Source organism: Micromys minutus, assembly GCF_963924665.1.
Source record: "Micromys minutus genome assembly, chromosome: 4".
Classification (NCBI taxonomy): Eukaryota; Metazoa; Chordata; class Mammalia; order Rodentia; family Muridae; genus Micromys; species Micromys minutus.
Window position 1 is genome coordinate 13,213,500 of NC_137973.1, and position 24,511 is coordinate 13,238,010.

Consider the following 24,511-nt stretch of genomic DNA (forward strand, 5'->3'; position numbering starts at 1 on the left):
TGTGGCTGGGAGAGGGACTCAGGAGCCTACACTCCTACTGAGAGACTGTTGACTGTGGATGGAGACTGCAGGCTGGAGGGTCAGTTTCCTCTAAGGACCCGGCTCTGCAGAATCAGTTATGCTTCAGTACAGGGCGACACATTTCTCAGTATATAGACAGCTCATGTACAGCTCAATGGGTTGTTAAAAGTGTAAAAAGAAGGGAGGGTATGAGATTAGGAAGGACAGTGGGATGGGGAGTGGACTTGAGTTCCAGAGAGGTGTCAGGATGAATAAAACTAAAGTACATGCATATGTGTACAAAATTTCCAAAAAATTACATATCTTCTTAAACAGTAAACTGTTGGAGCAGTTTAATGGTAGTCCCAGTGTCCAGTTTTGAGTCAGAAGCAAGAAAGAAACTATTTTCTCATACAGGTTGTAGAAAAGTCTAGAGGATTGAGCAAGAGTTTTAGCCATATGCCCCTGTTGTCACACGGATGTTTTGCAGTTCACTGTTGCCTACACAGGTGGCTTAGTTAAGGGTTTAAGGGTTCCATTGCTGGGAAGAGACACCATCTCCAAGGTAACACTTAAGAAGGAGAACATTTAATTGGGGCTGGTTTACAAGGTCAGAGGTTCAGTAGATTATCATCATAGCAGGAAGCATGGCAGCATCCAGGAGCACAGGGTGCTGGAGGAGTCAAGAGTTTTGCAACTTGATCTGAAGGCAATTAGAAGACTGTCTTCCAGGCAGGTAGTCGAAGGGTCTCAAAGCCTACCCCCATAGTGACATACTTTCTCCAACAAGGCCACACCTACTCCAAGTCCATACCTCCTAATAGTGTTACTTCCTGAGCCAAGCATATTTAAATCACTGTCCACCACAACAGACAATCTGGCCCATGTTCACTTTCAGCAAATCTCCAGTTTTGTGGTAGGAGCATTGAGCTTACAAATGCACAGAACCATAGCCACCTTTCACGTAGATTTTGAGGATTTGAACTCAGATCTTTATGTTTGCACAATGAGCTCCTCATTTATGGTTTTGTCTTCTCAGCCATTACTCTATTGTTGTGTCTGTGTGTGTGTGTGTGTGTGTGTGTGTGTGTGTGTGTCTGTCTGTCTGTCTGTCTGTCTGTCTGTCTGTATGACTGTCTCTGTCTGTGCCCTGTGTGTCTGTGATTTTCAATTAATTGTTTTGCACCTCAATTAATTTTGAAAACAGTTGTATGTCATAACAAGACACAGACAATAAGGAAAGGGGACATATCATTGTATCTGTTTCATGAGCCCCAAAAGACCTCCGAGGAGACGATTCTGATACAGCAGGAATGGAGAGAAAAGCCTTGAGCCCAGTTTCAAGTAAGCATTTATAGAGGCAAGCAAACAAGCAAGGGGGTTTTCAGCTAGTCATATATCTGGGTGGGGAGCTATTGTGGAATTTGTTGTCCTTTAAAATGACTGGCCGGTGCTGGGTGTCAAACTATAAGCTTTCATAAGTAAATATCTTTAGGCACAACTGTAACTTCTGCTTTCCTCCTGATTGGTGGTTGTTAGGGAGTGACCCAGAAACTAATGTTAGGAGTAGGCCTTGTGTTTAAGTCGAGTTCAACCTTAGGTCAGGTTCTCTAAGATGGAGTCTGACCTCAAGATGGAGATGGTCTGGTCTCTCACTATTAAGGACAGAAAAAGATAAAGTAATTTAATCTATTACTAGAAGCATTCAATATTTTTATTCTTAATATTTTAGACAAAAGTTGAGCAACATGTAGTTGATTTAATGTACATTCAAGATTCTTCAATGATTTGTTTTTTAAATCTTGGCTAACGACTTTGGAGTGGTGGGGTGGGAATGTTTGTCACATTTTCACAACACTTACTTGTGTTAATTTTTATGTGTATGCCTAGAACAAAGTCTGACAAGCAAGTGCCTAAACTTTAGCAGTGATTTTTGCTTCATGCATTTTATCACTTTTTTTTTTTTTTACTTACTTGCACATCAAATGTTTTGCTTGGTTAAAAATGTGTTGCTTTTATAAAAAAATATATCCTGAAGTTCTTTTGTATGAATGTTTCAATTTTCACATAATTTTTTAGTTAGCATAATTAAAAAATATATTCCAGAAAGCAGCATTCCTCCATGACCTCTGTACCAGCTCGGGACTCAGGGTTCCTCCCATGTGTCAGCAACTTTCCTGACTTTCTTCAGTGATGGACGATGATATGGTAGAGTATGCCTGGTAAACACTTGCCTCTTCATCTTGCTTTCGTTTATGTTGTTCATCACAGCAATAGACTGCCTCACTGAAACAGTATACGTTCCCAAATATTGCTATCACTTAAGAAAAGAATATGTCTGTAATTATTCTTGAATCTTATTGTATACCCTATTTGTTTCCTTGCTGTATTTCATTTCCAATGGTGTGGTGGTTTGAGTGAGATCAACTCCATACACTTTGGCATGTAAATACTTGGTACCCTGTTGGTGATGCTATTTGGGCACTGGGTGGGTTTAGGAAGTGTGGAGTTACTGGAGGAAGTAAGGCATTGGGGGTGGACTTCATTGTTTAAAATATTTCTTCTGGCCTCAGTTTGTTCTCAGATTACTGCTTGCGGTTGGAGATGTGAACTCTCAGCTGTTCTAGCATGTAGACCTTTCTACCTAGCATTGAACTCTTACCATTCTGGGACCAGAAACCAGAAATAAACCTTCTCCCTTCTGTAAGTTTCCTCAGTCATGGAGTTTTATCACAGTGAAAGAAAAGTGACAAACACAAACAGTAATTTCTTCCTTCGGAATTCAAGGGATGGAACAATCCGCTTCTCTGTTTCCGTTGCTAACTGAGCACTAAGACCATCCTGTTAGGCCATCAAGTTCTCCATTCATCTCTATCTTTCCAAGGTTTGCATTTAAGACAACCTATCACTACCTACCTGCTTCTAATGCATGAGTTCATGAGATGTTTTTATAGCTATGGAAACGAAATGTTCATGTATACTCCAGAATCGAACAGGTAGCAATATACGGTTTTCTGAGAAAAGAACTGGAGGCATTTACATGAATATAAAACTTAACTTTAAGTTTTCTCCAGGTTTCTCTCTTGCTCCTTAGTTAAAGCTTTTCTGGCCCTCTACATCTTTATCACCACAATGCTTCCAGATAAATCCACTGACATCTGCTCTAAAGCGAGAAAAATTTCCAAAAGTGTCTTTATGTTCTCACATATATTTGTTTTTCTTTTGCACTTTTGCACTAGTAGAAGACCTAGCCTAGTCCTCTCCCTGTGTTTAATCATTGATTAAATCATTGATTAATCATGATTAAGAGAAAGCAATTGTTCTACAAAAAGATTTTCCAAGAGCAAAAACATTTATAAATGCTACAAAAACATGAGCAAAAAGTTCAACTGACAATTTTCAGCTGATAAATTTGCTATAATGGTCCTGGTCACATCCTGGGAGAATCAAGGGACACAATTAAAAAGTCAATGGTAGAAATGGATTTATAACCATTTTCTTTCAATTACTGCATAATCCCTAAATGGCATTATTATATGCTGGCTCATGACAACAATCTCAGTGTGATTATAAGTCAACTATTTAAAACAAGCAGAATTTTAAAGAGCAGAAGCAGCTATTCTTGTACAATTTTGTCCCTTACAAGTATCTGCATCACAGAGAAAACTGCCTCTCTATCTTGAAACTGTCTATGCCTTCAAAAATATACTCAGTGTGGGGAAAACATCCAGTTTTGATGATGGTCTGTAAATTTACAACATACCAGCACTATTTTTCATATGACAAGGTGTCTAGGAGAGACAACACGGATCAAAATGAGATGCAAATCCAGTAAAAACTAAAAAGTTTAGAACACTGATTATTTTTTAAGAAAATAACAAATTTTTTAAATTTGTCATGAAGAAGAGAACACTAGGGTCACAAGATGTTTCAGCAGCAAAGGGCACTTGCCACCTGTCATAAAATAATATATGCAAGACAGTTATTGACAACCATGCTGCTTAAACAAACTAAAAATATTTGAATCTTTTTATTAGCTGGCAACCAAGAGCAGGCTCATGCCTTAGAGTCTCTTGGTGTTGAAGCTCTAGGGTATAGCAATTTCAAAGGAAAACATAATTGCATCAGTGTTTGAGGAGTTTCAGAATAACAGTTCTCTTTTCATAGCTTAGTAATATTTTCTAGAAACCACTGGACATTTTTTTATTTATGCTCTCAGTTATTTTAATTTTATACTTTAACCTACACAAACATCAGTTATTCTAGTTAATATGTCTGGATCATAGTCAGAGTTACAGACACTTCTAACAGTGTTGTCATAATGGATTTTGTTAGTGGGAGTATCTAGGCAGACACAAAATAGAGCCAGGACAAGATGGTATCACCTTAACCATGTCTGTCTAAACTCTACTTCGTGGTCTCTCTCTTGTGTCTCCAGTCTCTCCTTTTGGCTTTCTTTGCCACCGTCTCTCTCCCTCTATCTGACTCCCTGTCTCTTATAAATAAAATAAAATATATAAAAAATGGAAAACTAGCATGTTGACTAGAATATATTATATTTACTTTGATTCTTATGTGTTCAGGAAAAAAATGAAACATGAATATATTTTGTTTTGCCCTTAGTCAACAAATATTTTCATCTATGAATTCTGTTGGTAGGGATCATCTTACATGAAGTAAAGTGTTTCAATTCTCTGCATTGTATGCATTGCACATACTGGCAATGTTCTATTTCTAAATTGAAATGTCCATTGCCTAAGAATAAATTACTACTTGACATCCTAGAAAGCTGCAATTTAAAGCGATGGAATGACAAATTCCAAAGCTCAATTTAGTATAACAGGATGTTTAAAAGAGAACATTTTTCTTTTGTATTTATGTCAGCAGAAGAAAGCATCTAGAAGCAAAATTATTAATTAGGAGTTTTCAGAGAATATCTATTTCCCGCAGTTCCAAAGTTTCAACGGACTTGAGCTCTTGTGGTGACCCACTGTGCCAAGAGGGTAGCTTTAAACCTCATCTAGTGATGTTATGCCCACTACCACACTGGGGAAGGAATAGACAAAACATTAATATTATCAAAGGAGACTGGCTGTGCATCCATGTGTATTTCTTCACAGTGAAGCCTGCTTCAAGTTCCTTTATTTAAGTTTCAATTCATGTTGACCAGTCCAAATACTGAAATTATAAACCCTGAAGTACCTTTGATAAAATGATATCCCATTAGGATATAAACAAGTATATGGGTAAAATCTTATGAGTTGGAGATTCCCAGTAGAGCAGGAAGGGGAACACAGTAGAGCAGATGGTACTGTAAGTTTGGTGGTATTATGAATATCTTGTGGTCCAAACAGAAGTTAACCCAAGTAGAGTTGTTCACAGGCTCTAATCTAACAACAAAGACTCTAACCTTGTTTGCATTACTTCAGGAGACAATCAATGGGTACATCAATTTGAAATATTCAAAACTGAGATTCTTTTGGAGAGGCCACCAAAGAACCTGCAACTTTATATACTTATAGATTAAAATTTCAAACTTTTTTTGTGTGCTAAGAACTATGATTCTACCATTTGCAATTTTCTTTACCTTTTCATTTCTTAACTTTGACAACTGAAAAATAAATCAGTGAGAAGCAGGGAAGAGGGGAAGAGAGTTTGTGCTGTGTATGCTATTCTATTGGTCAACTCATATTAACACTCATTTGAAACATGCTGGATATTTTATAGAGTGATTTTTTTTAATCTTCAAGCACAATTTCTTTCCATATTTGGAATAACTAGTAAATTAATTGTCATTACTTCAGCAGTAAATTCAAATTTCCACCAAACTCTGCATTCTAATTCCACATGTATCATGTGGAAAGTGCTTTGTGTAGTAATTTGTTAATGAATCAGTAATAACATTTCAGTGAGTGTCACCAGTAAATTAATAGAAAACATGTAAGTTACAAACAATAATAATTTTGTTCCAGAAAATGGGAACAAAGGAAGAAAGGCAGATATATAGTTCCATATATACCAAAACCAGACACAGAAAAACTACAGACCAATCTCTTTCATGGACATACTTTCAAAACTATTAACATAATATTATTAAGTTAATGCAATGGTTTATAAAGAAAAATGATGTATTATAGTCAGTTGAATTTATTCAAATATGAAAAGTTTGTTTACCATTTACAACTCAATTTATATCATCTATTCACCATTCAACATCAGACTAGAAGTAGCTAATACAAGTATTAAAAAAAGAAAGGGGAAATAGGCACAGATTACAGAAAAAGATATAATAATATCTTTGCTTAAAATAATCTTAACTATGGAGAAACAAAAGTCAAAAACATTTTTGGAAAAATAATATTTAACTATAATATTAACATATAATATAGATATGTAACTTTATTTTATATTAGTTATTGATTTAATTAATATTAATATATAATATAATTATTATTGTAAGAGTTCATGAAAAAATTTCTTATCCAAAATCATTATTATTCACAAACAATTCATATTTGAAGTACACCATTTATATTAACATAAACATTGAAATTTTTAAGTATAATATAACAAAATACACAAGAAGATACATATATTACAAAAACTATGAAACTCTAAGAAAAAAATTTTTCAAAAGACTTATACAAATAAAAAGATACTGTTGTATAGCAGTTTCCTTTTAATTGAAATATTCCTTCTACTGGGGAAGGGCAGGGCCAAGGATACTCCAGGGTAACAAAAAGTCACATCCTAGAAAGTGAACATTAACAACACTCAGGAAACCTCCTCCCCAGCCCTATAGTAGCAGTAAACAGTGGCCATGTGACCAGTCAAACTAAACAGATATTTCTTCTACTTAGTCACATGACTGCATTCAGCTTCCATGAGTCAACATCTGTGTTGGCACAGTCTTTCTAATGATATAGCTACTTTTTTGAGTCAACACTTTTACTATATGTTAACACTCACCTGTACTTCATTAGTAATTCCAATAAAAAGTCTCATCACTTTGCCAAATTGGATTTGGATTTATCATTACTTAAGTCTGGGGGTGGTTTACTTTGTTAGAACCAATGGATATGTATGTATACAGTATGTCTCTTCAGGAACAGACTATCATATACCATAGTAATAAGTAGAAAGATGCCATTGGTTTGTCCCAAGATGACAACCATAATCATAATTCTAGAAATTTGTTTTATTGTTGTTGACAGACTGACTGAAGTCTTTACAAAAAGTTGTAAGATACAACCCAGCCAAGAAAATATGGAGGCACAAAAGACGAATACTATGAACAAATTCTATTTCTTCATTGCTTACTATACAATTTCAATAACCAAGATAGAGTTATGTTGACAAAAAACAGAGAGAGATAGATCAATGTAATCAACCAAAGATCAGAAATAGAGTTGAACAAATAGGGTGGGGTTATTATTTATACTTTATATTCTACATAATTCTACATGTGATTGTATTTTACATAATTGACAAATTATGAAGCAAAGACATTATTTGACGATAAATGAATTAATTGTCCATCCGTATTACTTAGGGGTAAAGAGGTTTTTTAAAATGTTGAGTAACATTAAATGTGTATCACTTAGTAAAGGAAGCTAGCCTGTAAGAATCGTTCACTATGCAACTCTCAATGGCATGCCATTATGAACAGGCAATGCTAAGAAGAGAGCACAGTACCAGAGGATACCTAAATTTAGAGACAGGAATAGTGGATAAGTAAGGAGAGCAAAAATGTGTAAGAATCAAATCCAAAGGAAAAAAATGAGACTTTAGATGACTCAAATAGATGAAGAAAATTTATTTAATTTCAGAAATGTGGCATCCTCAAACCTGGCTACACTATGGTCAGTGCACAGTACTCAGAAATATAATAACCATAATTCAGCATAGTACAGAGAATTTTTAAGCTGAGAATGGAGAATCTAAAACCCAAAGAAGTTGTATAACATAAAAAATGAGCTTTACTCTATAAAGTTTAATGAACAGCACAATATTAGTGTTTAATCCATCAATAACAATAACTATTCATTACAAATATAAGACAGTGTGTGGGATAGGCTGAAGAATATAAAGGAACTTTTGGTACTTTAATGAAAATTTATGAACCAAATATATATGATAAACAGTTCCAATTTTACAGGAGAAAGAATAGAAAGAATCATCTTTTCATGTATGACAGTTTATAACAGAATGTGAAATTGTGAAAGCATGAGTTAATACAGGAAATAAACCTAAATAAATACTAAAACTTCCTTGCCTTCAATAATAAGCAGACAATAATAATAGGGTTTTGATGAGGATTGTGGAAAAATGATAAATCTGATCAACACAGCAAGGCTAGAAGCAGAAGCTTAACGAGAGTAAAATAGAACAGGAGTTAAGCTCTTAGACCATCTTTTGTTCAAAATCCTGTGTACATACATATATGTTTATATATATATATAAATATATATATATATATATATATATATATATATATATACCAAAATAGGTAGTAACATCTAACAAGCACTCTGGGATGATAGGCAGTGGTGAATAACTGGCAGATGGAATGACAAATAAAAGGATTAACAGTAGACAGGTGACTGAAAAATGACAGGTAAATCCATCAATAGGAATCTACGTGACAGTAAGCGTAGAAAGTTAGAAGACACACAGACAGATAGAGACAGACTGTTACCAAAGAAAGGGACTATTTCTCATAATTCATTTGAGGATAGAGTAGAAATAGAAGTGTGTTAAGAATCAGCAACACAGAGGCCATGGATTAGAAATGGAGCAATGAAGAAAAGGGGATGAAAAAAAAAGATGTAGTTATATTTTAATTGAACAATTAAGAACATTTAGAAAAGAAAATATTAGACAACACAGACTATAAATGAATGACTGAAATCCAGAAACTGCAATCACAAGACTGGGTCAGAAGGATCTTTCAATTCAAAAACAATCTGGCTAGCTTGACAAGGACTTGTGAGGTCATCCCTGACAGAGGTAAAGAGACAGTGGGTGGGGAGAGGTTGGTGGAGACAGAGTATAAATATGTACAGAGAGAAAAAATTTAGAATTCAATGGAGACAAAAAATAAAATGCATAAATAACCCTAAGAATATAGCAAAACCAAATATAATCACAGTAATCTCCAAACCTTAAGAGAGGGTTTGAGGTTATCATTGGATAGCCACACAGCACCACAGGGGGTTAGGACAAAACTGCATCTAAGTATTAACTAGATTCACTTCCAGATAAGGACTAAAAGTACTTACATATGTGTTGAGCTGTCTTTGTCTTCCTCAGTAAGTACAGACAGTTCTGTTGAATCTAAGAGTGACTCCTCTTTCAAATATAAAGGCTTGACATTCATGCTTTCCTCTTGAGTCTTGCTTTCTATTATATTAGCATCTCTTTTCAGAAGGGAAAAGTAGTTTTCAATATTCCAATGGCTTGCCTAAAAATGAAAATCTATTTTATTTTCACAAAATTAATTTTCATCAAAAGTTTATGTGAATTTACCATGTACAAGATTTATATATTAACTTTCTTGGATATTTACAAATAAAAAAATGAGCAAGACCAGCTATTATCTTACCGGTTTAAAAAGATTTGAGAAGTATAAATTTCTTTAAAGATAGAACATGAGCTACATCATGACAGAAAGTATCCAGTGAAATCATTGTGAGCCACAACAGTTCCTGCAATTTAAGCTTTTAATGCCTGAAGCAAAAGAAGATAAAATAATAAAAGAGCTTCTGTCACAAATTTTACAGTTAAATTTTCTATTGTTTCCTTTGCATTTAAGGTTTTAGAACAAAGCCTCAGAAGCAAATCTAGTTATTAAATTTTTCCAGGTTCTCTTTTCTTGTAGGGTCTTTGTGTGATTTAGGAATGAGGGTTATTGTGGCCTCAAAAAATGACTTAGGTAGTGTTCCATCTGACTCTATTTTGTGGAATAGTTTAGAGAGTATTGGTATTAGGTTGTCAATAAATGTCTGATAGAATTCTGCACTGAACCCATCTGGACCTGGGCTGTTTTTGGTTGGGAGGCTTTTGATGACTGCTTCTGTTTCTTTAGTTGTTATGGGATTGTTTAGATGCTTTACCTGGTCCTGATTTAACTCTAGTATCTGGTATCTGTCTAGGAATTCATCCATTTTCTCCAGATTTTCCAGCTTTGTGGAGTATACGCTTTTGTAGTAGGACCTGATGATTTCTGGCATTTCTTCAGTTTCAGTTGTTATATCTCCAATTTCCTTTCTGATTTTGTTAATTTGGATACTCACTCTTTGCCATCTACTTAGTCTGTCTAAGGGTTTATCAATATTGTTAATTTTCTCAAAGAACCAGCTCTTGGTTTTGTTGATTCTTTGAATGGTTCTTTTTGTTTCTATTTGGTCAATTTCTGCTCTGAGTTTGATTACTTATTGCCTTCTACTCCTCTTGGGTGTATCTTCTCCCTTTTTTCTAGAGCTTTCAACTGTGCTGTCAAGTTGCTAGTATATGCTCTCTCCAGTTTCTCTTTGGAAGCACTCAGGGCTATGGGTTTTCCTTTCAGTGCTGCTTTCACTGCATCCCATAGGTTTGGGTATGTTGTGTTTTCATTTTCATTAAATTCTAGAAAATTCTTTTTTTCTTTCTTTATTTCTATTTTGACCATGTTATCTATCGTGCAATAGAGCCTTGTTTAGTTTCCATGTATATATGGGTTTTTGTTGTCTTTGTTGTTATTAAAGACAAGCCTTAGACCACCGTTACCTGATAGGATGCATGGGAGTATTTTAACCTACTTATACCTATTGAGGTTTGATCTGTGACCAACTATGTGGTCAATTTTGGAGAAGGTACCATGAGGTCCTGAGAAGAAGGTGTATTCTTTTGTTTTAGGATGAAATGTTCTGTAGATGTTTATTAATGCCAAATGGTTCATAACCATTACTAGTCCCACTTATCAACACTGATGCAAAAATATTCAACAAAATTCTTGCAAACTGATTCTAAGAACACATCAAAAAGGTCATTCACCATGATTAAGTAGGCTTCATTCCTAGGATGCCATATAAACAAAATCAAAGAAAAAAACCACATGGACATCTCACTAGATGCTGAGAAAGCATTTGACAACATTCAACACCTCTTCATGTTAAAAGTCCTGGAAACAACAGAAATCCAAGACCCATACCTAAACATAAGCAATATACAGCAAACAAATAGCCAATATCAACATTAACAGTGAGAAACTTGAAGCAATCCCAATAAAATCAGGGACTAGACAAGGATGCCCACTCTCTCCCTACCTATTCAATATAGTACTGGAAGTCCTGGACAGAGCAATTAGACAGCAAAAGAAAATCAAAGGGATACAAATTGGAAAGTAAGAAGCAAAAACATCACTATTTGCAGATGACATGATAGTGTACTTAAGTAAGATAGTGTACCCAACAAATTCCACCAGAGAACTTCTACAGCTAATAAACAAGCTCAGCAAAGTGACTGGATATAAAATTAACTCAAACAAATCAATAGCCCTCCTCAACTCAAAGGACAAACATGAGGACATAGAAATTGGGAAAAAGATACCCTTCACAATAGTCACAAAAACTATGAAATACCTTGGTGTGACTCTAACTTAGCAAGTGAAGGAATTGTATGACAAGAACGTTAAATCTCTAAAGAAGGAAATCGAGGAAGATCTCAGAAAATGGAAAGATCTCCCATGCTCATGGATCAGAAGGATCAACATTGTAAAAATGGTCATCTTACCAAAAGCAATCCACAGACTCAATGCAATCCCCATCAAAATTCCAACCCAGTTCTACACTGAGTTGGAAAGAGCAATGTGCAATTTCATCTGGAATAACAAAAGACCTAGAATAGCGAAATCCATCCTCAACAACAACAACAACAAAAAATCTGCGGTCATCAACATCTCTGACCTCAAGCAATATTACAAGTCAATTGTGCTAAAAACTGCATGGTACTGGTACAGAAATAGGCACGTGGATCAGAGGAATAGAGTAGAATATCCAGAAATGAGCCCTCACATACATGGTCACTTGATTTTTGATAAAGGAGCTGTAAACATTCAATGGAAAAAAAAAACAGCCTCTTCAACAAATGGTGTTGGTCCAACTGGAACTCAGCATGAAGAAGAATAAAATAGACCCTTTCTTATCTCCTTGTACACAGCTCAAGTGCAAGTGGATCGAAGATCTCCACATTAAAACAGGTACACTGAAATTATTAGAAGAGAAAGTAGGAAAAACCTTAGAACACATAGGCACAGGAGAAAATTTCCTCAACAGAATATCAATGGCTCATCCTCTAAGATCAAATATGGACAAATGTGACTTAATGAGATTGCAAAGTTTCAGTAAGGCTAAGGACACTGTACAGAAAACAAAAAGGCAAACAACAGATTGGCAAAAGGTTTTTACCAACCCAACATCTGATAGAGGCCTAATATCCAAGGTATACAAGAAGTTAGACACCAGAGAATCAAACAATCCTATTAAAAATGGGGTACAGAGCTGAACAAAAAAATCTCAATTGAGGAATATCGAATGGCTGAGAAGGATCTAAGGAAGTGTTCCACATCTTAGCCATCAGGGAAATGCAAATTAAAACAACCCTGAGATTCCACCTCACACCAGTCAGAATGGCTAAGATCAAAATTTCAGATGTCAGCAGATGCTGGCAAGGATGTGGAGAAAGAGGAACACTTCTCCACTTCTGGTGGGGTTGTAAACTGGTACAACCACTCCAGAAATCAGCCTGGCAGTTCTTCTGAAAATTGGACATTGTACTACCTGAAGACCCAGTTAATCCACTACTGGGCATATACCCCAGATACTCTCTAACATACAACAAAGACACATGCACCACAATGTTCATTGCAGCCCTATTTATAATAGCCAGAAGCTGCAAAGGAGCCCGATGTCCTTCAGTAGATGAATGAATACAAAAATTGTGGTATATTTACACAATGGAGTACTACTCAGTTATCAGAAACAATGACTTTATGAAATTCTTAAGAAAATTGATGCATCATCCTGAGTGTGATAACCCAGTCACAAAAGAATAGATATAATATGCAGTCATTGATAATTGGTTACTAACCTCAGAAAGCTCTGAACACCCCAGAAACAACTTACAGACTTTATGAGGTTCAAGAAAAACAAAGGCCAAAAATAAAAAATAAAAAATAATCATTTTGCTTAATCTTTACACAACAAGAAAACTTTGACTATCTCTAGGTTACATCTTGTTTTACATGTACTTTATGCTTATTGTAACTAGTAGATTTTAGACATATTATCAAACCTTTAAAAAATTCAAGAACTGACAAAAATGAATTCAGATTCTGTTATGCAAAAATGCTTTTAAAATCTGTACATTTATCTTTGTTTTCTAAAATAAAGTTGTTCAACTAAAATTGTTTTTATGAAATTATAGCTTCATCTTTTTAAAAGAAACAAACAAAACAAACAAACAAATAAATAAATAAATAAGTAAATAAATTTTCCCAGGAAAATGACTAGGGTCATATTTATGTGCTTTGTCTACAGTGATTTACCGAGCAATGTCTGCCATTCACTTACTTTGTATCTTGCACACTATATTAAATATATACATATGGGAAATAAACAACCCGGTGAGTTTTTACTAGCATAAAAATAGTTCAGCCTTATCTGAAATGCTTACAATGTGCAAATTTTAGCATAGCTGTTTTAGTGTTTCTATTGCCATGATTAAAAACAAACAAACAAAGCAAAAAGTAAAAAAACAAAACATGACCCAATAACAAGTTGGAGAGGAGAGGGTTTATTTGGCTTATATTTCCTTATCTCTGCTCATCACTGAAGTCAGGGCAAGAACTCAAACAGGGTTAGAACCAGGAGATAGGGGATGATTTAAAGGTTTTCGAGGGGTATGTCTATGTTATCCAAACATTTTTGTAGTGGATATTTGTCCTCAGTAGGTGGTGTAAAATGTAGGTTCTAGGCTGTTGAGAAATTACCCTCTGAATGGAATTGAGACAGTTCTCTGATACCTGACTTGGATGTCACCAAGCATGAATGGCCTGTCCCAGCCCTCTGCCTTCCATTCTCACTATGATTCTCTCTATTAGACATCCAGAGAGCCCCAATGCAAAGCTTTGCCATGGCATTTATATTAAACAAACTGCTTGTTAAAGATAATGTACCTAGTTTTACATATCACATAGTAACATAAAACAGGCATGAATACAGAGATCCTTAGAGAATGACATTAGGTCTTGGTTTAAAACAATTTTTATACAAAATATTCTAATTACAGTTTCATTCCCCAAATATTCTGAGATTTCTTCCCCCACCCAAGCATCACACACACAAATCTCCTTTGCTCTCCTTTTCTCTCCCTCTCCCTTTCCACCTCCCCTCTTCTCTCTGCTTCCTCTACCTCTCCCTTGTCTCTCTCTGAGTGTATGTATTTCTCTCAGTACAATATAAATATCCATATAATAATAACAACAATAACAGTAACAATAATAATAGAAACAAACACATCAGAATAACATAAAAGAGAGAGATAGAAGAAAAACACAAGAAGCAAACAGATGCTAAGATACGCACATTGACAGAAAACTGATAAAATCAGAATTTGTAACCATAATGTATAAGAAAAGGACCAGTGAGTTGAAAAAAAAAAAAATCCCAAAGGCTGTGAGACAGAACTTTGAAAATAAAAGTGAGTTAGCTAACTTTGTGGTAGCCACCTACTAGCCACTGCATGCTGGTCATGGAAATTGTCCTTAAGTGTGGTTTATATCCTCAGTGAGATTCCTTTGGGAAAAACTATTTTCATTGCAATCAGCTAACACTTAAAGATAGCTTCTTGCTTGGGAATGGCCGCTTGTATCTATTTTCCCGCTCAAAACTGGGATCCCTACTAGCTTACACTTGTGCAGGGCCCACGCATGCTGCCAGTCTCTGAGTTCACATGTGCATCAGTCATATTGTGTCTAGAAAACATTTTTCCTTGGTGTCATCCATCCCTTCTGGCTCTTACAATCTTTCTGCTTCTTCTTGTGGAGAGTTTCTTGAGCCCTATGGGATGGAACATGATGGAGAGATTCCATTTATGATTGAGTGCTCCACGGTTTCTAACTTTCTGCACATTGACCAGTCGTGCCTATCTGTACTTGTTCCAGTCAACTGCAGTAACAGCTTCAAAGATGATAGCCAAGAATGACGCTGATTTATATGTTTAGTGAAATGGTGTGAAGATTCATGTTGTGTGTACATTCTTTAATCAGAATGTAGTATTAAGCTTTCCCTTAGCCTTTAGCCCCATAGACTAGCTAGTCTCGAAGATTCAGGTCTGGATTTCAGTTCATGGAGTGAGCCTGAAATCCAGTAAATCTTGGTTGAGTACATCAGAGAGTGTTGTGATAATATATATCATTGTAATTTGTAGGCTTGCCACCAGTTCAGACAGAAGCTTGTGGAGAGGTTGGTGGTGTGCAAACTGCTTTCCAGTGCCATGAACACTACATAATAGGGTGAAGGCTTTAGGTCAGCATTAACTCGACTTCTCTGTGTTCAGTGAGATATACGAGTATCATCTTTAACAAACCTGTGTAGCTCTGATCTAGCTGCTTCTGTCTCTGTGAGCCCATGTGATCCCTGCTTTGTTGATTTGGTGGGCCATATTCTCATGGTGTCCTCCTTCCCTTCTCACTCTTATAGTCTTTCCTCCTCCTTTTCTGAGGGGGTACCCAAAAATCTTTCCTTAAAAGATGGATTCAATGGAGAACTTCAATTTAGACATGCTCTTCACATGATGTCTGCCTATGGGTCTTTGCAGTGGCTCCCATTTGCTCTTTGATGATAAATCTACAAGGCAGTTATATCTATGAAGATAGCAGAAAATCACTAAGCAATATTTCACTGATTTTGTTTTGCCAGCTGTGTTCAGTTTTACCCTATATCTCTGGGCTATTTAGTCTCTGGCTCCTGCCCATCCAGACAGCATGAAGCATGGGCACCTTCCCATAGGAATCAAATTTAAACAGACAGTGGTTGGCTAATTTCATGAGTTCTGACCCACCATGGTACAAGTACATCTTTCAGATAGGAATAAAATAAAGGTTTTTCCATTTCATGAGGTTCCACTTAATAACAGTTGATCAGTTGTTCTACAATGTTCTGTTCACAAAATCCACTCCTGTGCCAAGGCACGCAAGGCTCTTCTCCACCTTCTTGTCTATCCGGCTCAGTGCATCTGATTTTATGTTGAGGTATTTGTTCCACGTGGAATTATGCTGGGTGATATATATTGGTGTGTTTGCATTCTTCCTCATGCAGGCATCCAGTATGAACAACGCCATTTGCTCAATATAGCATCTTTATTCCAGTTTATTTCTGGCTTCTTTATGAAAAGCCAAGTGCTCATAAGTGTGCGTGGTTGATTCCATTTGTCAATATGTCTTTTTTTGTGCCAATAACAAAGTTTTTTTTATTATTGTAGATCTGAATTACATCTTGAAAGGGATATATAACATTGTTTTAGCTCTCCTGGGTGTGTTGTTGTTATTTTCCACATGAAATTAACTATTGTTCTTTACATGTCTATAAAGAATTGTGTTGAAAGTTTGAGGGAGATTGCATAGACTCTGCAGATTTCTTTGGTAGGATGGACAATTTTACTGTTGATTCTACTGGTCCATGAGCATGGGAGATCTTTCCATCCTCCAGTATCTTCTTCCAATTCTTTCTTCAAAGACTTGAAGGGTTTTTTGTTTGTTTGTTTGTTTTGTTTTGTTTTGTCTTGTTTTGTTTTGTTTGTATAAGACTTTCACTTGCTTGGTTAGAATTACCCCAAGATATTTTACATTATTTGAAGGTCTGAGGCTATTGTGAAGACTGTTGTTTCCATGAGTTTTTTTCTCAGTAGATTAGTCAGAAAATAGGAGGGATGCTTATTAATTTATTGATTTTAGTTAATCTTGTATCCTGCCACTTTATTGAATGCAATTATCAGCTGCGGGACATACCAAGTACAATTTTTAGAGTCACTTATGTATGCTGTCATCCTATCTGCAAATAATAATACTCTGGCCTGCCGCTTTCCATTCGTATTCCTTTGGTCTCCTGCAGTTACCTCACTGCTTCCGCTAAGATTTGAAGCACTATATTGAATAGATATTTAGCCACTAGGTAACCTGGTCCTGTTCCAAATTTTAGTGGAATTGCATTGAGTTTCTCTCTATTTAATTTGATGTTGGCTGTAAGCTTGTAGCAAATTGCCCTTATTATGTGAAGGCAATGATAAATCCCTAATCTCCTCAAGATATTTATAGTGATGTAGTGTTGGACTTTATTTTTAAGAAATTTTCTGTATCTAATGAAATGATCATATAATTTGTTTCTTCAATTTGTTTATATGGTGAATTGCATTTTCTGATTTTCATGTATTAAAGCATCTCTGTATTTCTACTTGTATGAAACCTACTTGATCGTGGTGGATGAGCTTTTTGATATGTTCTGGGATTTGTAAAAGTATTTTATTGTGTATTTTTGTCTCTGTGTTCCTAAGAACACATAGCATGCAATTCTCTTTCTTTGTTCAGTCTTTATGTGCTTTAGGTATCAGGATAATTGTGGATTAGTAAAATGAATGGAGCACTATTCCTTTCGTTTCTATTTTGTAGAATTATATAAGCAATATTATCATTAACTCCTTTTTGAAATACTAAAACCATCTGGCAATGGGCTTCCTTGGGGTGTAAGAATTTATTAACTCTATTTCAATAGGGGTTATAGATAAATTTATGTTGTCTATCTGATCTCGACTAAAATTTGTTAAGAGGTACCTACCGAGAAAATTTTCTGTTTCTTACAGATTTAGAAACTTTGAGAAGTACATGTTTTTAATATATCTCATTATTCTCTGAATTTCCTTGGTATCTGCTGTTATCTCCTCCTTTTCATTTCTAATTTTGTTTATTTTGATATTTCTTTCCATCTTTCAGTAGGTTGTATAAGGATTTCTCTATTTTGTTGATTTTTCCCAAAGAACCTCCTGTTTGATTCATTGACTCTTTGTATTATTCTTTGTTTTTATTTTGATTTCAGCATTCAGATTATTTCCTGCTTTCTACTCCTGTTAAGTGTGCTTACTTCCTTTTGCTCTAGAGCACTGGGACTCAAATACACAGTTGTGACTATCAGAAAACATGCACTTTGGTTAATCTTAGGAACCCCAAATAAATAAATGTAGTTGTGTCCCTACTTCATTGAAATGGTAGTACTTTAATCCACTCTAAGTTCCTGGCTGGTACACATATGCTCTTTGTTACCAGTCCAAATGTTTTGGATTCAAGAATGAAAGACACAAAGGCAGCCTTATTTCTAATATGCCTTAAGCAGCTCAGTGGCTGGGCCACTCCTTAAATCTACATGTCTAACACACACCCCCGACATTTTTTAGTTTATATTTATTAAATTTATATTTCATCTTTGTTACCCTGGACCCTGCTGGGCAGCCCTCTTGGGGCGGCCTTCTCCCTGTACCTACATGTTGGCAGTCTCTCCCTCCTGTACCTTTCTAGTAGGGCCCATGTTCTATGCCTTTATAATGGCAGAATCCCATCTTTCCTCCATCCCTTCCCAGAATCCTAAACATCCTGCCTCTGTTTCCCTGTCCAGCCATTGACTGTCACTTCTGGTAACTTTATTGACCAGTCAAAACACAACTGGGAGGGACAGGCTTCCTTTAGTGTAATGTGCAGGAGACTGCAAACATGTTTGGGGGTGATATAATCAGCGTGAGAACACAAGCTGCTATACTTCAGTACAGTATTGTTGCTACTGAGCAGTGTCTCAGTCCCTGAGACCATCAGAAATATGCATTGTTTTCAAAGGTCATGACCCTGATGCAGAGACCAGGTATTCTGGAGATTCCTGGTGTGCTGTTATGTTGTTAGTATAAGATTTATTTGCCCACATTTTTTTTTTTTTTTTTGGTAGGCATTTAGTGCTACGGTACAGAATTTCATTTTCATTGATCACTACTTTTATTATATTCCTTAAGTTTGGCTGTGCTCTATATTTATTTTCACTGAATCATAAAATGTCACTAAACTTTTTAAAATTCCTGTCTTTGATTCACTTTTCATTCAGTAGAGAGGCGACTGAAAGTATTGGGCCATATAGTAGTCTGGGCTGGTATCTGGCATCTTGTGGTGTCTGCAATACATCAGTCCAGACCCTTCTGGCTCTTAGAGTCTTCATTACGAAGTCAGGCTCTTCTCTACCTGCACCAGCAAAGAACCTGGAGCACAGGCCTGTTGAGGCTGCTCTGTGAGTACCCAGAGCACAAAGAGTGCTTCTGAAAAAGGATCCTTTCCTGCCCACAGTAAGGGCTGGGCCTCTGTCAGAGGGATTTTGGATCTGCCCAGAAAGGCAGTGCTTGCAGACCAGACACCCAGACTCTTTTCTACCTGGACCAGCAGAGAGCTTGGGGCACAGGCTTGGTGAGGTTGCGCCATTTTTTCTATTACATCTTCAGTGCCTGACATTCTCTTTTTCATTTGTGGTATTCTCTTGGTGAAGCTTGTCTCTACAATTCTTGTTTGAAATCCTACATTTTTCATTTCCAGAATTCTCTCAGTTTGTGATTTATCATTATTATTTGTATCCTATTTCTATTTTCAGGTCTTGAATCATTTTATTCATTCCTTCAAGTGAATATGTTTTGTTTTTCATTAAAGGACTTATTTATTTCTACCAATAGTTTTGTGTTTTTCTTGATTTCTTTAAGGGAGTCATTCGTTCCCTACTTAAGCATGTCTATTGTCTTTATGTAGTTGGCTTTAAGGTCTTTTTCTTGTGTTTCTGCTATGTTAGATTATTCAGGGCCTGCTATGATAAACTAGCTCCCTTTAGTGGAGATATATTGTCCTGGTTGTTATTGTGTTATTGTTATTGTGTATCTAGGGGCATCTAGGCATCTATATTTGTTGATATCTGGCTTTGTCTTTGTTGGATGGCTGTTTTATTCTTTGGTTTTTGTTTCTTTGCTGGATTTTTGGAGCATGCGATGGTTGTATTTTGCATCTCTTACTGGCCTGCTCAGTTAGTGTGTTCACAAGTAATGTGTACTGGTGTTTGCAGTAATATCTGCTGAAAGATGGGCAGCAGAGAAGAGCAGAGGGAGAGAGTTTAGGAGTTGATAGTGTGTGAGATCCACAGGAGATATAGGTAAGAGAAGAAAAACTACAGCCAGTGATGTGCTGCAGTATTAGGGACTACCCTGAGGGAATGGGTCCAGAGGAACATACAGAGAGGGAAACGGCTGGCAGGGTGCCTACCTGCCTTGCTGGCTGGTGTGGGTGGGCTATGGTTGATCAGGAGATACCTTTTGAGATTAGAGGCCATGGTATTTACTCGTGGTGGGAGGAAGGTGAACAGTAATGGAATGTGTGATCCACAGGAGATATTTCCGGGGTGGGCGATGAGAGGTGAGGGAGAAGGCTGCTCCTGCTGACCTGTTGCAGTACTAGGGATAAAGTGTTGGGATTTTTTTCTATTAAAAATTCCCTATAAGAAATATGTTACACTGTCAGGAGACAACACTTTTTCCATGTCTCATGTGCGTTTCGCTTCATGGCTTGTTCCGGCGAGTAGTAATCAGGGAAAGAAAGAAGAGGGTTCCAGCAACAAAAATGCCCATCATTTCATATGTAGTAAACGGTAAAGAGCAGAGGAGACTTTCATGGAAATAAGGCCAGATTCATGCTAAATGTCAAATAAATTCTACAAAAGCAAAGAAAGAATGTGCATACCTGACCAAAGATCAAGGCAGGAGAATTGGGAAGTCCAGCCACACAGACACTGCAGTCTGCAGAGGAAGAAATAATAAGCAGGTGACCGCCAGCCTCACACATCTCCAAGGAACTGATCCGGTCCTCGTGAGGTTGAAATGATCGGAGCAGAGCTGGGGGCTGAGTGATTTTGCTCTCGGTGGAATTAGTACAATACTCCTGAATGAAAAGAAATGCCCAGGCATTTAGGAATCCAAATATTGGATGAATTATAAAAGCATCAATGTTTTAAGGGCCTGATGTGGAAATAGAGGGGTGCATTGAGATATAATAGTTAAAGCATAACTATTAAAGTATGATCCATATTAAAGTATAATTTATATAGATAGATGATAGAAAGTTACTTAGCCACCTAGAGACACCTAATATTACATTATTTTATATTTTTTAAAAGGAGCAGGTAACTACTTATTTTTAAAATAATTGATTCAAGCTGGTTATAAGTAGCTGAAGGCCCAGCACACTACATGACATTTATAGTTTATTTTATTCACGATGTACCTGATTGTTTATGTCCAAACTCTCTCCCTCTTTCCCTCTCCGTCTCCCTCCCTCCTACCTTTTCTCCCTCTCTTCCTTTCCCCTCTCTCCCTTCTTTCTCCCTCTCTCTCTTTCTCTGTCTCTGTCACTTTCAGTGTGTGTGAGAGTTTGTGTGTGTGTGTGAATTACCTTTAAAAAGACTCTGCCTTAAATGATTTCTTTAAAATACTTAGGATGAAGCACTTTTTCTATGACCTACAAAAGCACTAGTTACCTTTTTATAAAATATTTTGCTAAAAAAAAATAGTGATGGTACTGTGAGAATATTTTCCATTTACCTCTATGTTCCATATTTTCAACCAGCCATCAGGATCTCCAGTGGCAAGGTATTGATTCAGTTTATCAGTAGTCATAATAATGGATCCAACTCCAGCATGAGCCAAAAATTCAGCCAGGAGCACTTTCTTAAATGTATCCCAAAACCTGACATAACCAGATGCTCCACACGATACTAGGTTAGCACCTCCTAGTACATAGGGAAAATCTAATTAGGAAAATACAGCTAGAGATCCCAAAGTAACTTTTCCCGGTGACTCTTGCAGTGGGGAACATAGGAGAGTAGAGAGGCCAGTAGTACTGAGGTTTATCCAGACCACCATTCCGTTTCTCTTTATTATCAAACAGTGCACCATTAAGCAAAATTTGTGTGCACTATTTAAACTTTACAACATTTACTATGAAAAATCTCAGACTTATTTTCCAAGATAAACCATTGGACCATGCGGTCAAGAGGCAAGAACCCTCATTTATAAGTCTGGATGCACATATGCTTTTATAATAGCACACATAGAGATTCTCTGCTGAGCACCAAACAATGGATTCTACTTAGGAGATCATTTTAAAATGTATTCAGATACTTACTGTGTGCCCATATGCACCCCTTTTCCTGTTAATAGGTCTGGAACTCACCATGTGCACTTTCCATTTACTTAGAAATGCTCTCTGGAAGCATTCGTCTGGGGAAAATGTATTACTGGATAATTCTATAGATTGTGTTTCAGTTGTTTTACTAGTGTGCTGGTGATAAACAGTATAATTAAGGTGGAAGTGACAGCGGATCTGCTTCAGTAGAGACATGCTAGGAGTCTAACATACACAAGAATTAGTTATGAAAAATTGAGAGCAATTCTAAGGAAATATTTTATAATGTGAGGATTAGTATATTATGAAGAATGGATAGTTTTAGAGTCTGTTTTAAATTCATCTTAAATGTTGCCTAAGGGTTTTGAAACAACAAGAGGTATAACTTTATTGATGGTGAAAATTTTATATGAATATAATGCAGGTTTTCTATTTGCAAATTCAATGTAGTAAAGTGATCATACAAACTATAGCTCAGATATGTTCATCAGTTTCTCCAATCCCATAACACTTGTGTCTGGATCTCTTAGGTTGTGCAAAAAAAAAATTAACTCTCAGAATATAATTTACATGGAAATTCAATGAATCTTCTCCAAGCTATATTTTGTAGAGGAAGATGTAAGCTGCGTTGACATATTGCTATTTTGTCTATAAACTAACAATTATTCCATAGTTACCTCTGGGTAGCACCAATGTTAATGACTCTCTTCAAAAAAATTCAAATGGGACTCTGCCCTATTATATGAAGTATAAATCAAGCGACAAAAATACTCTGGACATCTCCAAACAACATTGACATGAAGACCGGAGCCTCCCAGCCTTGCTAGGCAATCAGTTCAGACCATCCATATGGAGTCATATCTCCAGGTTCCTCAGTGAAGTCACAGATATTATTCCTTTGATACACTGACTCATGGATTTGCAGCTTGCATCTCACTCTGACTTCTGCCCTTCTGCCCTGTCGATTATGACACAAACACTGACAAATTGGTTTGCCAGATGAAATGGTTGTTGCAACTGTTCTCACTCCCATCTCACCACAGACAACTGATAAATTATTTGGCAGATCTATTTATCATTCTCACCAGTCTGACACGCCTGTCCAAGTGTCCCTGGCCTTTCATAAGCCACGGCAGGCTTGAGAGCTATGCAAAGTCAAATGCTACAGGGCGAGTTTATAAAATAGATCAAACTTCCATCATTGCTTTCCTTATCAAATACAGAAGGTCAAAATGGAAACACATATTTTACCCGTGGCTGCAGTAGTTTTTCTTGCTTCGAGGAAGCAAAGCCTCATGACAGCATTATTACCTTCCGTGTCGCTCTTTAGATTTTGAGCAGCCTGGGTGGCCTGGTCTGCCACACAGTGAGTTGCACTGCTTCTCCTGGCATTTAGATTTTGGGCTTTTAGGTCTGTGAAGAACAAAAATCCAGGGCTCTTGGTGAAGATAACTGTCTTCTGTTCAAATAAGCATGCTTGAACAACAGGTCTTCTCAGACCCAGCCTCAGGAGAGATAACCACCATTCCCCATGAAGTCCCAACAAAAATTGCAGGCCTCCTACTAGTCTCTTCTACAACCTCAATTGGAAAGGTTGTTTGATTTCATTTTTGTTTTGCATATGCCAGGCACACTTCCTGTTATAAATTAATTAGAACTTCACATCATAGGCATAGTTATGATCACAGATATCCCAATATGTTCAAGATAAATGTGTCTCTAATGGCATGAAATTTTTGTTAATGCTAATCTTTCAAGTATTTAATAAGCATAAAAATCAAGTGAATATATATATATATATATATACTTAAATTATATACTTATATTATCTTCAGTCCACATCATGGAAACTGAAAATGTTTATGTCAAAATCTATTGATAGTTTTCAGATAGTTTTGTAAAATCCCTACAATGACACCACAAACTTTCAAAATGAAAAATGTGGTAATGTTCGGTGTCAGTGATAAATCTGTTGGTAAAATACTTGCAACACGGCCAGGAGCACCAGGGTCCCATCTGCAAAAAGGCTATGTAGTATGTACTTGTTTTCCAAAGCTGATGATAAGGTGGAAATGTTTGGACTCCCGGGGTTCATTAGCCAGCAGCCTAGTCTACATAACAAACTCCACGTGGCCAGGAGGAGACAGTGTCTCAAGATATTGGAAGAAAACCAAACACTAAACTGAAGTAGAAGGTGAATGAGAAATAGCAACTAATACTCCCCTTTAGCTT

General features: G+C 36.4%; 1 protein-coding gene across 1 annotated transcript in view; it reads right to left on the bottom strand.

Annotated features, from left to right (window-relative positions):
• Window positions 1-24,511, bottom strand: part of WDR49 (WD repeat domain 49) — a gene marked incomplete at both ends in the record, with an annotated part of 205,975 nt that overhangs the window by 30,354 nt on the left and 151,110 nt on the right. Inside the window, 4 exons of the mRNA XM_080915350.1 lie at window positions 9,282-9,463; window positions 20,840-21,037; window positions 21,697-21,884; window positions 23,531-23,692. Of these exons, the coding sequence (XP_080771476.1) occupies window positions 9,282-9,463; window positions 20,840-21,037; window positions 21,697-21,884; window positions 23,531-23,692 (730 nt within the window). The remainder of the gene's footprint in view (window positions 1-9,281; window positions 9,464-20,839; window positions 21,038-21,696; window positions 21,885-23,530; window positions 23,693-24,511) is intronic.